Below are 14,687 nucleotides of genomic sequence, written 5' to 3'. Positions count from 1 at the left end.
GCCCTGTCATCCGGCTGTACACCTCCACGGCTTTGGGGTCCAGTAAGGGGGTGAGGAACTGGAGCCTGTCTGCGGGGTCAACCCTGTGCATCTCGCAGGCATTCTCAAAGGCCGTCAGGAAGCTATCTATGTCCTCCCCCTCCTTACGCTGGGCCAGGAAGCACTTATCAAAGTTCCTTGCAGTCTTGGGTCCCCCCCTCACTCACCACAGCCGGGGCCCCACTGCTCCTCAGCCTGGCCAGCTCCAGTTCATGCTGTCTTTGTTTCTCCTTCTCCTGACGTTCCCTCTCCTTCTCCTCCTGCTCATGTTGACGTTGTTTCTCCTTCTCCTCCTGCTCATGTTGACGTTGTTTTTCATGATCCTCCAGCTCCCTCATTTTCATCTCCCTCTCCCATTCCAGCCGCCTCCGCTCCAGGGATGGGGAGCTCCGCCGGGAGGATCCCCTGCTGGCTGCTGGGGTCAGGGTGCCCTCGGTATTCGCTGGGCTTCCCCCAACCCCTCCCCCAGGCATAGGTAGGAAGGGTCTCGGGATGTCCTCGGCAGCAGTCTGACCCCTCCCAGCCCGGTCAGGCCCCAGGGCCCACACTGCGTCTGCTGGGCGGCTTCCCTCAGGGACAGGGATCGGGTCATCCAAGCGATCGCTCTCCTCCAACTGGGCAATCAGCTGTTCCTTGGTGGACCTCCCGATGCGCAGCCCCCTCTGCCTGCACAGCTCCACCAGGTCGCTCTTAAGGCGTTTAGCGTACATCTCCCTGCTGGCCACTCGCAGACCGGGCAGCTTCCCACGGTTTCTAGGAAAAGCCCTTAGTGTGCCAGTCCTTCTTGAGGTCACCGACTCTTTGCCAGGGTCGAGCTGCAGACTCCTCCGCCCCTGGGACCACTCGCTGCAATCCCCCGGGGGACCCTGTTACTGCAAAAGTCCTTCTCTCTGGTCACACATTCCCAGGGGTTAACCGCTCCCCGAAACCGTCTCTCTCTGAATCTTCAGCACGCCTGGTCCCTGTCAATTCCCCTTAATTTTACTGTTCCCCAGTCACTTACTGCAGGAAGCGCTGTTCACGGGGTGCAGTACATCCCACCGCTGCCACGAGTTGTCACGGAGTGTGGGGGAGTCCAGGCCCTGCACCCCTCTTCCTGGGATCCACTGAGACTCTCAGCCAGCCAGTAAAACAGAAGGTTTATTGGACAACAGGAACACAGTCCGTAACAGAGCTTGTGGGTACAACCAGGACCCCTCAATCACGTCCTTCTGGGGGAGCAGGGAGCTTAGACCCCAGCCCTGGGGTTCCCTGTGTTCCTCCACCCAGCCCCAAACTGAAAACTAAACCCACCCAGCAGGTTCCCTGCTGCAGTCTCCGTCCACATTCCTGGGCAGAGGTGTTACCTCCCCCCTCCCCCTCCTGGCTCAGGTGACAGGCTCTCAGGTCTCCCATCCCCAGGGCACATTCCCAGGTCAACACTCCCCCCTCCCTGCTGAGTCACATCGTCACACAGGCTTATGTGGAAATTGGGCAACATTTTTTATTTAGGTTTCAGAGTAACAGCTGTGTTAGTCTGTATTCGCAAAAAGAAAAGGAGTACTTGTGGCACCTTAGAGACTAACCAATTTATTTGAGCATAAGCTTTCGTGAGTTACAGCTCACGATGAAGTGAGCTGTAGCTCACGAAAGCTTATGCTCAAATAAATTGGTTAGTCTCTAAGGTGCCACAAGTACTCCTTTTCATTTTTTATTTAATTGAATTAATTTCTTATTAAGCAAAACAATGCTGATTCAATTTAACTTTATCAGTAATTCATGAATAGCAAATTTGGTAAGCTTGGGAAGAGACAGTTTTCTGTGTCACTAATGATTTTCAGCACTAGATCGACAGTCGTATCTGCCTCTAACTTTGGAGAAATTGCTCTTTTATAATCTAATTCATTAAGATTTCTTGCAAACCACCTGCATGCTTTTATTTCTGCTCATATGTTACTGAAATCTTTGCAGCCAGCCATTTAGTTTAACTGGAAAATAATAAATTTCTCTTACCTTTTTGTTACATTTATTGAGACTTGTTGGTTCATCCTTACCCTTAGTCAAATATCAGGAGGAACTTTGGGGATATATTACTGGTTTAGCTGTACTTTTTTAGGAGCACCCATGCATAGCTTCATTTACCTTCATTAGCTGAGTAACTTACTCCACGTGTTTCAAGAGAAACAAGACAGTTTTAGCTAAAAATATATCAAAATGCCACAGAAATCATGGCTGCAACTCAAAAATGTTGATCAGTTTTGAAAATCTAAATCAACCCCTGCCATGAAACCTAGGGAAGAACCTTTGTGGTGACAGAGAGACTTCCAGAAATTCACCACAGTCCTGTTCTAAGTTGGAGTTTGTGCTGATGTTGCCAGACAGCTAAGAGATGTGAAAAGCAGGAAATATTATTGAATTGAGCCACAGTGCCAATTTGGAAAAGAAACTTAAAATGTAAAAATATTTTTTCCATTCCTGGCAGATGAACATAACTTCAGAATACATGGCAGATGAAGAAATACAGAAAATTTTAATTCTGCTAGAAAGTTCTACTGGAAAGTAAAACAAACAAAATGCTAGCTTTTTTTAATGAAAAAATTGAACAGATCCTAGTTTTACTAGTAACAAGGAACCATTTTATTTTAGATCAGAAATAATATGGTGGTATGCTATAAATCCAACCACTCAAATGTCAAACGAAGATATGTTATAGAAACATTTGTTACTATAGGTGATCTCAAGTCATTTAATGATGGCGTGTTGTCCAAGAGACGAGGTAATTCGGCAGCCTTTAATACCTTTGATTATGGGGTGCTGTGTGCTTTGCTGCTGTGTCTGTTGGTAGACAGAATCACTTTTAAAATGGCTACTTTTATTGAAGCGATCTTGAACAATATTGTTCTTCCCCACCAAGGGAGCTCTGCTGTTGAGTCCCACATGATTGTCTTGTAATTCTTCTTAATCAACATAAAGGAAGCTCTAGAGAGGTTTAGAAGCACTGTTGGCTACAGTGTGGTGGGGGAGCTGTACGTCTCCAGTTCATCTGACCTGGATAGACATGTTTCCTGGTTTTCTCAAATCTCTTGTGGAGATAAGGACCATTATGGAAGCTCAGTGGGTTTATGCTCAGTCTGGATGAAAAATCAGTGATAATAGCTGGGAGTGAGAAAATAATTTGGATGAACTAGCAAAAGACTAATTTCACTTGATTGAGTGAATCTGCTTATCTGCTATCACTCATTGCTTTCAGATGCTGAGTCTGCTGTGGTTACCTATGCCTTTTGTCTCCTTGAGGCTTGCTCACTGTAATGTGTTCTACTTGAGGCTATCTTTGAAGGCTGCTTGAAAGCTTTTGCTATACGGAATACATCTGCCCACCCTTGGGATACAGCAGACTGCCAAGAGCTTAGATTTTTGATCAATATTATTTTATACTGTCTTGTAGGTGCCAGCTGGAAAATGGATGACGACGATTTTGGAGGCTTTGAGGTATGTCATGTTGCTGACCTTGAAAAATGGTTAGCTTTAGAAACTTTTAAAATTACATCATTTGGAAGGGCATGCTTTATTTTATGATTAGTGATTGTACAGTTGTGAACATGAAAATTGTGCTTAGTTGTCAACGTTAAAGCAAAATTTACCGACCAATACATTTTAATAATCAAGCAAAATTTATTTTTCTCTCTAGATAGAACACAAATTAGGGATGTTCAGCATCTTTGAAAATCAGGCCACTTAACTAAGTTTCTGTGTATTTAGATACCTAACATTAGGCATTAAAATGTAAAAACTTTGGCTTAGGTTTTAATATTTCTGGGAGGTGATTTTTTTGTTTGGTCAAATAATAAGTATAACACACACCTCTGCACATCGCCTAAAAGTTGTTTTGTATTCAGTTTAACAATTGTGAGGTTAAATCAAAGATGTTAGTGTGTTTGCGTAGTTGTGCCTGTGATCATATCTGTATTTCATATCCAGTTTATTGAGGGCTTTTTCCTAAGTTTATGTGCGCTTTAGTCCCAACTAAGCAGCCAATCCTAAGCAAGTGCTTAAGTGCTTTGGTGACTAGTGATGCACTTAAATGATTTCTGTAGTGTGTGGTGTGTGTTTTTTTTTTTTTTTTTTTGTAGTGCATGCTCATTGCAGTTGGACAACTACAGTAAAAAAAAAAAAATGTTCTTCCACTTGCGCTAGTGCAGTGCAGTACAGATCACTATTAAAGGAATATATTTGAAATGCTTGATAAGTTGTCATTAATGTGATCATTAGAAATGCCTCCTGGAAAATCTGTACATAAGTTTTTAGAAGTCTAACAAAACAGTATTTTCCGTTTTTTTAGGCAGCAGTGACCTTTGAAGGTGAAGATGGTGAAACACAAACTATTTCTCCTGCTATTCCTTGGGCAGCATTTCCTGCAGGTAATGGTTATCAGTCACAGTTCTTCTCTTCAGCATGTGGGCCTGTCTCTTCTTCTCCCTCCCTATCCAACAGCCCTCCGGCTGCTCCCAGATATTCCCACTAAAGTAGTGGTTACTTTCTTGGCAGCAGCATGAGCCTCGCTTTTAGAATGTTCTTGTGTTGAGGAATTGTTTTGGGATGCTCCAAAACTTTCTTGAGAAATGGATGATTTTTAATTGTTCAAAAGCTGAGTGGAATTTCATGAGACAGCGAAAAGGCTCTTCCCTTGTCTGGGTGTGTTCTTCCTGATGAATATCAAAGGTGTGTTTCAAACAATAGAAAGGTGCTGAGAACTTCCCAAAGAAAAGATTACTAGAATCAGTTAAACAGTTTTTTCTTGTGGCTATTTTTGTATCCCTTCACTTGTAAAGCTAGAGTTCTTTTCCAACTTAAGTCCTGTTCTGTAGAGTACAGAGGGAAAAAAAAAAAGGAAAACATTGGCAACTTTCATAGAATATCAGGGTTGGAAGGGACCTCAGAAGGTCATCTAGTCCAACCCCCAGCTCAAAGCAGGACCAATCCCCAACTAAATCATCCCAGCCAGGGATTTGTCAAGCCTGACCTTAAAAACTTCTAAGGAAGGAGATACCACCACCTCCCTAGGTAATGCATTCCAGTGTTTCATCACCCTCCTAATGAAAAAGTTTTCCTAATATCCAACCTAAACCTCCCCCACTGCAACTTGAGACCATTACTCCTCGTTCTGTCATCTGCTACCACTGAGAACAGTCTAGATCCGTCCTCTTTGGAACCCCCTTTCAGGTAGTTGAAAGCAGCTATCAAATTCCCCCTCATTCTTCTCTTCTGTAGACTAAACAATCCCAGTTCCCTCAGCCTCTCCTCATAACTCATGTGCTCCAGTCCCCTAATCATTTTTGTTGCCCTTCGCTGGACTCTCTCCAATTTATCCACATCCTTCTTGTAGTGTGGAACCCAAAACTGGACACAGTACTCCAGATTAGGCTTCACCAATGTTGAATGGAGGGGAACGATCACGTCCCTCGATCTGCTGGCAATGCCCCTACTTATACATCCCAAAATGCCATTGGCCTTCTTGGCAACAGTGGCACAACTTTAAAGAGACATTTATTCAAAAAGTATTTTAGGAAATTTTTAAGTCTGATAGCTAATGATATTCTAGGGCCAGAAGCAATTGCTACCTGTCTCTTCAGAAAGCCTAAGTATCTTTTCTTTACAAAACTAGATAGCACCGTTGTAGAGTTACAAGTTATAGACCTTAAACTTGACATGGATACAGTACTGAATATTGCTTGATCTAACCCCAAACAGTATAATTTAGGGGAAAATGCCACATTTTCAGCCCAAAGAAGGAAATCTTTCTCTAGCAACGTGATTTTAAAAATGGTGGGAAGGAAAAGTGAATGAAGTTGTTCAGAGATACTCATGTCAGCAGTCCCTGTGGAAATGTATTAACTACAGAGTGCAGGAGACATGGACAAAAGTACATAATAAATGCAATGTATCAGAGTATAACAATAATCGAAGAGTCCTACGCTCTGATATCTAATTTTGATAAATTACAAAAATCCATACCAAAGTCTTGATGGATGGCTTAGATCCAGCCTACTCATTTACACAAGTTTGAAGCAGAATGTAAACTCAAAATTACTATGTGGTTTAGAAGTGTGCTAATGTGATTTAAGGAGGCGTATAATCTGTAAACGTTACCACCAACTTCCATATCTTCTAGCTCCATTGTAGGCTAACCTTACTTTTTAAAGCAACAGCTAATACGCAGAACTGCGGATGTATGTGGTTTGTGTCTCTGGGACAACCATAAAATAGTAATGTTGCCTGTACCAAAACACCCTCCTCTTCTCCTCCAGTTTACCAGCTTATGAGATTTGTACTGTTGTCTTGGTAAGTGGTAGGGAATGAATGGAGGAAGCATGTCACATTTTTCAGCTTTGCTTTCCAGGCCAAAGATTCACAAAACAGAAAGGACAAAGGAGCCAGGCCTATGGATCTTTGCTGTTTTTATAGGACATCTGAGAAGAATGAAGCTGTAGGATACACTTTTTGAAAACACGCAGGTGACTTAGGTGCCCAACTCCCACTAAAGGTGAATGGGACTTGGGTGCCTAATCATTTAGGTGGTTTTGAAAATGTTACTTTTAGTTCTTTCTTTAGAGTTTTTTTGGGTGCCTTAATTCTATATGTGTAAGAGTGTGGACTGGATGAGATTTTTACCTTTTGGGGAGAAACTCTGACTGCACAGGAGAGATAAGCCTGGACCTCTATCATAACTACCTCTTTGCCTCTTTTATGTCTGGGACAGGAGATTCAGAAGGATAGAGGGATAGATTAGAAGTATTTGTGTTGGAGGAGGAAATCTTGTGGTAGAGAAGTCTTAACTCATTTGGTTTATGGTTGATCTTGTTTTGTTTTTTGGTCTCTTTAATATTAGTTTATGATCACTGTTTTGTTTTTTATTTGTTAACATCCTCTTCGTCAATGGAAAATTTTATCATCATAGTTTGTCTCTCCAACACTGCGGCCAAGACCTTGTGTTGTCACTTACCTGAAACAGTTCCTCATGGGTGCAGTGGCCAGAGCACTGCAGCAAGTAGCGTTCAAGTGATGGTCGAGGCCAGTGATACTAAGACTGAGGCTTGGGAGCTGCAAGTGGGTCTTTAATATGTCTCCTGTGGTTCTTTGCAGCACATGATATTAAAACACTGTGTGATTTAATTATTAACCAGTCAGGATGCTTTTATACTGTGTGGGATACAGCATGGCCAGAGGGCAGCAGGAGAGTGTTAGAAGGGAGCCTTATTCCCTGCAGAGGGAAGAAAGTTTCCTATAAGTTAATTAAAGCACCTGAAGCCAGTCACATGATAAAACCCCCCAGCTTCAATCAGAGAAGAGGAGGAGTTGAAGCAGAGTGGATTGTTGCTGGAGTACAGAGCAGTTTGGAGGGAAGCAGAGGAGAGTCTGGAGAAGTGCTGCAGTGGGCTAAGAAGATCAAGACCCCAGGTAAAAGAACACCTGGTTTGTGCAGAGGGAGGGCAGGAAGCCCCACAAGCTGAAGGGCAGGAGAGGGAAGTAGCCCAGGGGAAGAAACCTCTAGTTTAGTGGTTTACCACTATCCCTAGGGCCCCTGGGCTGGGACCCCGAGTAGAGGGTGGGCCCGGATCCCTTCCTGTCCACTCCCCTTCTCGAGGACACTAGTGGGACAATTAATACCCCAGTTCAGGGGCAAGAAATGGTGCCCTGACCCCCGCCCCCCCAAGAAGAGAAAGCGCGAGACCCATCATAGTAGTGCCGGCAATTTGCCACATGTGGTGTGAGCAGTGGGATCTACATGCTGGGGACTTAAACCAGGGTTAGCCAAAACCCTCCCGTCCCTAAGATGGATGACGTGGTCAAGGCCCTAATACAAGTCAGCGCAGCCCAGCAGGAGGCTACCTGGGTTCAAGCAACCACCCAACAGGAGGCGACTCGGATGCAGCAGGAGACTAATCGTCTGTTGATGAGTCAGGCTGCCCAGGACCGAGCCCTGCTGCAAGAGCTGGTAAATCAGATGAAGGCCCTTATGGAGCTGAATCGTTACTGCGATGGGACCCGGACCATACAGACCAGCCACTGCCTATAGAAAATGACATGGGAGGATGATGTGGAGGCATACCTCCTGGCTTTTGAAAGAGCAGCCCTGTGGGAGGCCTGGCCCTGAGATCAGTGGTCTGGTATCCTCGCCCCGTTCCTGTGTGGGGAGGCCCAGAAGGTCTACTACGATATGGCTGCGGAGACTGCAGCAGATTACCACCAGCTGGAGGCAGAGATCCTGGTCAGAGCCGGAGTAACAACGGTGTTGCGAGCCCAGAGGTTCCATGAGTGGAAGTACACGGAGGACACGATCGCAAGTATACGATCGCAAGTATACGATCGCAATTGTTTGACCTGATCCACCTGACCTGGAAATGGCTGCGCCCTGAGGCCCTCAGCTCTGAGAAGATGATGGAGCTCCTGGTACTGGACTGGTATATGAGGAGGCTACCACCAAGCCTCCGGGCTTGGGTTGGCCAGAGTGACCCCTCCACCTATGATGAGTTGGTGTCTCTCGTGGAAAGACAGCTGGCAGCCCGTGAACTATTCCAGACCCCAGGGGGTGAGACATGGCAAACTAGGAAGCCAGTCTCAAACCCAAGGCCCTGGACTGTTGAGAACTCTAGGAGAATCATAACTAAACCGGGCCAAAAACACAGGGGTAACATGCGTTCATGGCACCTTAAATTTCTACCCCACAATCCCAGTACGGATTGAGATCCAGGGGAATGCTACCAGGGTGACTGCAGGGTTGGTCCCCAGGCTCTCGTACCCCGTCTTAATTGGTATGGACTTCCCCGGGTTTGAGAGCTTACTCCCCACAATAGAGCCAGGGGAGGGTAGTAACCCCCAGGTTGAGATGGAGGCACCTACAGATAGCCTCACCCCAATGTTTGCCGAATTTGCCCCAGAGTTATTCTCATCCCCCGGAAAACCCCAAAAGTCTAGGCGGGAAAGGAGGGCAGATAAAAGATTGGGGACCAGGATTCGAGCAGAGAACCAGAAAACCTCCCTGGTTGGTAGGCGAACCCGTTCAGGAGGCCAGGAGATAATTCAGGCCAGTGAGGACTTTGAGGCGGTTCCTAGCCCAAGTAGGGGCAACCCAGGGGGCGGAGTAGAAACAGGCCCCCTGGAATTAGGTCAGATTGGTACCGCACGTGAGAATTTCAGGCAGGACCAAGCCAATGACCCCGCTGTATGCGAATGTAAGGGAGGAGGTAGTGGAAGTAAATGGCGTAGCCGTGGAAGGAAAGGCCAAAGGCCCAAGGCTATATTATGTGCTCAAACGTAATCTGTTGTACAGGATAGCGCAAATACGATGGGAAGAAGTAGAGCAACTCTTAGCCCTACGGAAACACACAAGGGCAGTACTAGTTAGCTCACAATCATCTATTTGGGGGACATCTAGGAGTAGACAAGACACTGCATAGAGTCCTAACAAGGTTTTATTGGCCAGGAATATGTGCAGAGTTCCAGCCCTATTGCTCCTCCTTCCCTGAATGTCAGTTGCATAGCCCCCGACCTTACTTGCGGGCCCCATTAATACCTTTGCCTATTATTGAAGTCCCTTTTGAGAGGATAGTCATGGACATAGTGAGCCCATTGAATAGATTGGCACGGGGCCACCGAAACGTACTAGTCATCCTTGACTACGCCTCGCGGTATCCAGAAGCCATTCCTTTAAGAAACCCCACATCCAAGGCAATAGCAAAAGAACTACTCCAGGTTTTTGCCAGAGTGGGCATCCTTAAGGAGATCCTGACAGACCAAGGAACCCCTTTCATGTCAAAATTAATGAAAGTGTTATGTACCCTACTCTGCATCCCAGGCCATACGGACCTCAGTCTACCACCCACAAACAGATGGACTGGTTGAGCGGTTTAACCGTACCCTTAGAAGTATGATCCGGAAGGTGGTAGCTCAGGATGGAAAAGACTGGGATACCCTTCTACCGTATCTAATGTTTGCTATACGGGAAGTCCCCCAGGCATCCACTGGTTTCTCTCCCTTTGAACTACTATACAGACGCCACCCACGCAGAATATTAGATATTGCCAAGGAAGATTGGGAAGAACAACCCAACCCAGGAAAGAATGTAATTGAGCACGTGACACAGATGGGAGAGCGAATATCTCGAGTAACTGCTATAGTACAAGAACGTTTGGAAAAAGCACAAGAGGCCCAGCGGACATACTACAACCGTCAGGCGAAAGTATGGAGATTTCAGCCAGCGGAACGGGTCCCTCCCTCTCCACTCCACTCCTCTAGGACACTAGTGGGGCAGTTAATACCCCAGTTCAGGGGCAAGAAACGGTGCCCTGAAAACCCGCCCCCCACCCAAGAAGAGAGAGTGTGAGACCCATCATAGTAGTGCCGGCAATTTGCCACACCTGTTATTAACCAATTGTAGAATATTTGGTCAGTCGTACTGTGAGAATAATAAATTAATTATATAGTAAATGAAACAATGCATTCACCCTACTGTCGCTCTTTCGGGTAATATTGATGGTTAAGTTGGTTCCTGAGGACTGAGTATCACTAGTCTAAGCTCTCCACATTCCCATTTGGCATCATTCCTCAGCTTCTACTTTGTCACATTGTCACCAGTCTTTTGCCATCCCAGCTCTTGCTTGATTTAGAATATACCAATATTTTTGTTTGAGGTCAGTGCCTGGGGCTTATTGTTCTGAAGGAACTACGTTCTCCAGGATCGTTGGCATTTCTTGCCGTTTTGTTCCTCTGTAGCTTTCCACATTGATATTTTTGGGTAAGGGATTTTAAGGGGAAAGGCTCTTTCTGGACTCAGGTGGTGGAATCTGTTTGTGCAGTGGGTATCTTGGATCATGCACTTGTTTTTTGTCTCTGTTTTACTGAAAGCATTTCACTTCACTGATGATGGTGCAATCCCTATGAGATGGCATAGCAACAGTGTGGGGGTCAAGTTCAGAGACCCTGTGTTGATTCTACAGGTTTGCTTCAGTTCAATATCAATTTTGTGCGCATCATTTGAACATGACCATACTGGGGCACAATAGTCCTCAACTGAGTAACACAGTGTGAGACAGTGCTTGGAGTGTTTTGGGGTTAGCTCCCCATTTTGTATTGGCCAGTTTCTGTAGTACATAATTCCTGGAGTTCACTTTATTTTTCTGCTGCTTGATGTGCTCTTTGAATGTCCGCATTTAATTTGTTACCCCAAGGTACACTAGATATTCGTAGTGCTCAAGAATTGTACCATCCCATGAAATCTGGAGATTTTGCTTGGCCTGATGAAGTTTCCGATGTAAGGTGTGCACTTATGTTTTGCTGGATTGACATTCAGGGACCTGTGGTAGTATTCTCCAAATACGCTTAAGGAGTCCATTAGAATGCACTTGGTGTCCCCAGTTCTCTCCAGTTTGGTGGCAATGCAAAGGTCATTTGCAACAAAAAGAAAAGGAGTACTTGTGGCACCTTAGAGACTAACCAATTTATTTGAGCATAAGCTTTCGTGAGCTTATGCTCAAATAAATTGGTTAGTCTCTAAGGTGCCACAAGTACTCCTTTTCTTTTTGCGAATACAGACTAACACGGCTGTTACTCTGAAATTTGAAACAATGAATCTTCACATGGTGGGGAATTCTGATTTGGTCATTTGTGTAGACATTATATTGCAAGGGTGCTGACACTGAACTTTGAAGTAGCCCATTTGGTTGAATCCTCCATCAAATTTTCTGGTGATGATCTGGACCATCGGATAATTTCTCAAAATTATTGCCAGTTTCAGTAAAACTGCATGATGGTTCATTATGTTGTAAGCAGTTGACAGATCAACAAACACTGCCCCTGTAACTTTGAAGGTTTGAAAGCCATCTTCGATGTATTGAGTTAGGTATGCAAGTTGGCCATAGCATGAATGTCCTGGGTGGACACTGCTTTGAACGTCAGTCAGTTGCTCTTCAACTACTGAGCTTATTCTATCCATTATCTGCTCATATAGCTTGTTGGTTGAGCATAGTAGGGATATGGGGTGATTGCTTTTTGCAGAGTTGGGATCTTTGAGGTTTGAGTAGTGAAATCACTTTGACCTGACTCTAAAGCCTAGCTGGCTGTATTGTCTCCAAGCAAGAGATGAAGTAAAGTAGTCACTTCAGTGCTCTCATCCTGAAATATAGTAATAGTTGGCATTAAATATGCCATTGAGTCTGGCTGCCTTTCCACATTTTAGTGTTTTCATAGCTATTGACAGCTCCTCAATATTGTGAAGTTTTCTGTCTCTGAGGAGCAAGCAAAATTTCCATTTGATTTCTTTTGTTTTGTTCTCTGCTTTGTGGGATGAATTTGCATTGAGGATGAGTTGGCATGTGGCTTGGTTGGGAGAGACTGTGGTGGTGGTGATTGGTTGTTCATCAGGGTTCAGCTTGCGAATGGTGGCCCATGCTTTTTCGCTATTGTGGCATGGGTTTCTTGTTTCAGTCAGCTCCCTCCAGTGATCACACCCCTCCTTTCCAATCTTTCTCATAAGTGTTTCCCTGAGCACAGTGGTTTCTTCACTAAAAGGAGTCCAAGTCAAACAGCTTTGAATATCTTTTATATTATTGGTTGGTTCGTTCTGAAAGCCCAAGTACAAAGTGGGTATGTATACACTTCCAAAAATATATATAAAAATCCTACAACATGGAGTCTTACAACTTGTTGGTTACAGTTACTGGCATAACTTAGCTGATGCTCTGAAGCAACATGAAGCAACCCAGCCATTTTATGGCCTACTCCAAATGGATGGAGGTCAAGTCCAGTCTCAAGCTGAATAAATGCATAGACACAGAAAACCAGTGCATTATTAATGTAGAAACCCAGCACTGGAGGAACGTGCTCGAGTGTCTGATCCCAATTATCTTCCTTGCAAAGAATAATATGGCTTTCCAGGCATTAACAGTAAGATTTGTTGATGACGAGGATGGCTGTGTCCAAGTAAAGGGACACTTTATCTGTTTCCGGTCTGTGGACCACTCTGCTGGAAAAGGCCTAACAGAACTGTTTAAGAACATTTTGAATGAGAATAAAATGAAGCTTCAGGATGGCCAAGGCTATGACAACAGCGCGAATGTGACTGGAAGAAACAGTTTTGTTTGTGCCTTGTGGCTGCCATTCGCTCAACCTGCTTGTGTCAGATGCAGCATCATTATCTTTAGATTCAGCATCTCTCTTCAGAGTATTGTAAAGGATATACGTACTGTTTTCAGCATTGACTGTCAGGTGGAAGACTCTCATGGACAGTTACAAATCTGAGCGTGAAGCTACTAAGTGACACTCACTGGGAGAGCCACATTGACAGCATTAGGCTAGTGAGGTACCAAGTGACTTAAGTTTGTGATGCCCAATGGAATTGGCACAGTGGAGTAAAGCCAAGGCCGGAACCTGACACAAGGCACAAAGCCTGTTAAACCAGATCATTGACTTCAAATTTCTGGTCTCAATTGTGGTTTGGCATGATATCCTGTTCCAAGTATACATTGTAAGCAAGGCATTACACACTCAGTTGATGGACGTTGTGGTCGCTGCTACTTTGATGAGAAGCTGCCTTGATTTTGTTGTGACCTAAAGAGACAGTAGATTTGAAGATGCCATCACTGCTGTGAAACAAATGGCAGAAAACTTAGGATATGAGCTGGTCTTCAAGAAGGACAGGAAAACTCTTGAATAATTTACAGACCTTCACCGGATGTTGACACATGGGGAATGTTTGGACATCAATGATAAAGACCTCTATGTCAAACTGGACAACATCCATCACATTTTGCCTCATGGGAAGCACTCTCCACTCCAAGTTCTCCAACTCATTCATGATGCAGAGCTGAAGGACAATTTTCCTAATGTGTGGATAGCTCTGAGGATTCTACTCATGTGAGTGGTGAGCACAGCTTTTCAAAGCCCAGGCTCATTAAAACATATCTTGATCGACAATGGCCAACGAGAGACTGACATCACTTACTATTTTATCACTTGAAAATGCCATTGGCCAGTCTTTGGATCTCTCTCTGCTGCTGCGCTTTAGTTTGCGAGGGCAAAGGCAAGAAAAGCAACCTTTTGAATTAAAGGACTAGGATTAACATTCTAAGGCTGTCACCTGTTGTAACACTATTTAATACTGGTCCAATGTTGTGCACAGTTCAATTTCTTGATGTTAGTACACTTCATTTATGCTTAAAATTAAAGTTTCTATAAGCTTAGAGGAAATGAATTTTTTTATTTGCATAGATATGACATGAATAAATACAGATGCTAGAGTGCATATTTATTGTCTTATGAATGGGCTAAATCATGAATGCAAATCGTGCATCAAAGTCATGAAATGGACTACAAATGCAATAAAATAAGGTATTCAAAAGATTAATAAATGCTTGGGGAGAGAGGGGGAGGGCATTGAAGACACTGCTCGCCTGAGGCGCCATTTGGTCTAGGCCAGGCCTGGCCTTGCCTAGGGATGTACTTTGGGGCAGTCTTCCATACTAGGGAGACAAATTCTCCATAGTGCTTGTATGTGGGAGTAATATTACAGGTGAATTCATCCAATTCAGAGGAAAACGCCTTCGCATTCAGCCTTTCTGAAGGTGGATCTTGGCAGGTACGTTGTTTCCTCTTCAACTGCTTGTTCATGTCCATTC

At 44.5% G+C, this 14,687-nt stretch overlaps 1 protein-coding gene across 7 annotated transcripts in view; it reads left to right on the top strand.

Moving 5' to 3' along the window:
- Positions 1-14,687, top strand: part of CCDC91 (coiled-coil domain containing 91) — a 335,516-nt gene that overhangs the window by 54,748 nt on the left and 266,081 nt on the right. For 6 of the 7 annotated variants that reach the window (XM_048824193.2, XM_048824157.2, XM_075121017.1 and 3 more), the window contains exons 2-3: positions 3,464-3,507; positions 4,358-4,436. In XM_048824193.2, the coding sequence (XP_048680150.2) occupies positions 3,478-3,507; positions 4,358-4,436 (109 nt within the window). In that variant the 5' untranslated portion in view covers positions 3,464-3,477. Of the gene's footprint in view, positions 1-495; positions 515-3,463; positions 3,508-4,357; positions 4,437-14,687 lie in introns of those variants that run through there. The other variant, XM_075121013.1, reaches the window with a different exon arrangement.

The sequence above is a fragment of the Caretta caretta genome, chromosome 1, assembly GCF_965140235.1.
Source record: "Caretta caretta isolate rCarCar2 chromosome 1, rCarCar1.hap1, whole genome shotgun sequence".
Classification (NCBI taxonomy): Eukaryota; Metazoa; Chordata; order Testudines; family Cheloniidae; genus Caretta; species Caretta caretta.
This window is presented reverse-complemented; position numbering and strand designations above follow the sequence as displayed.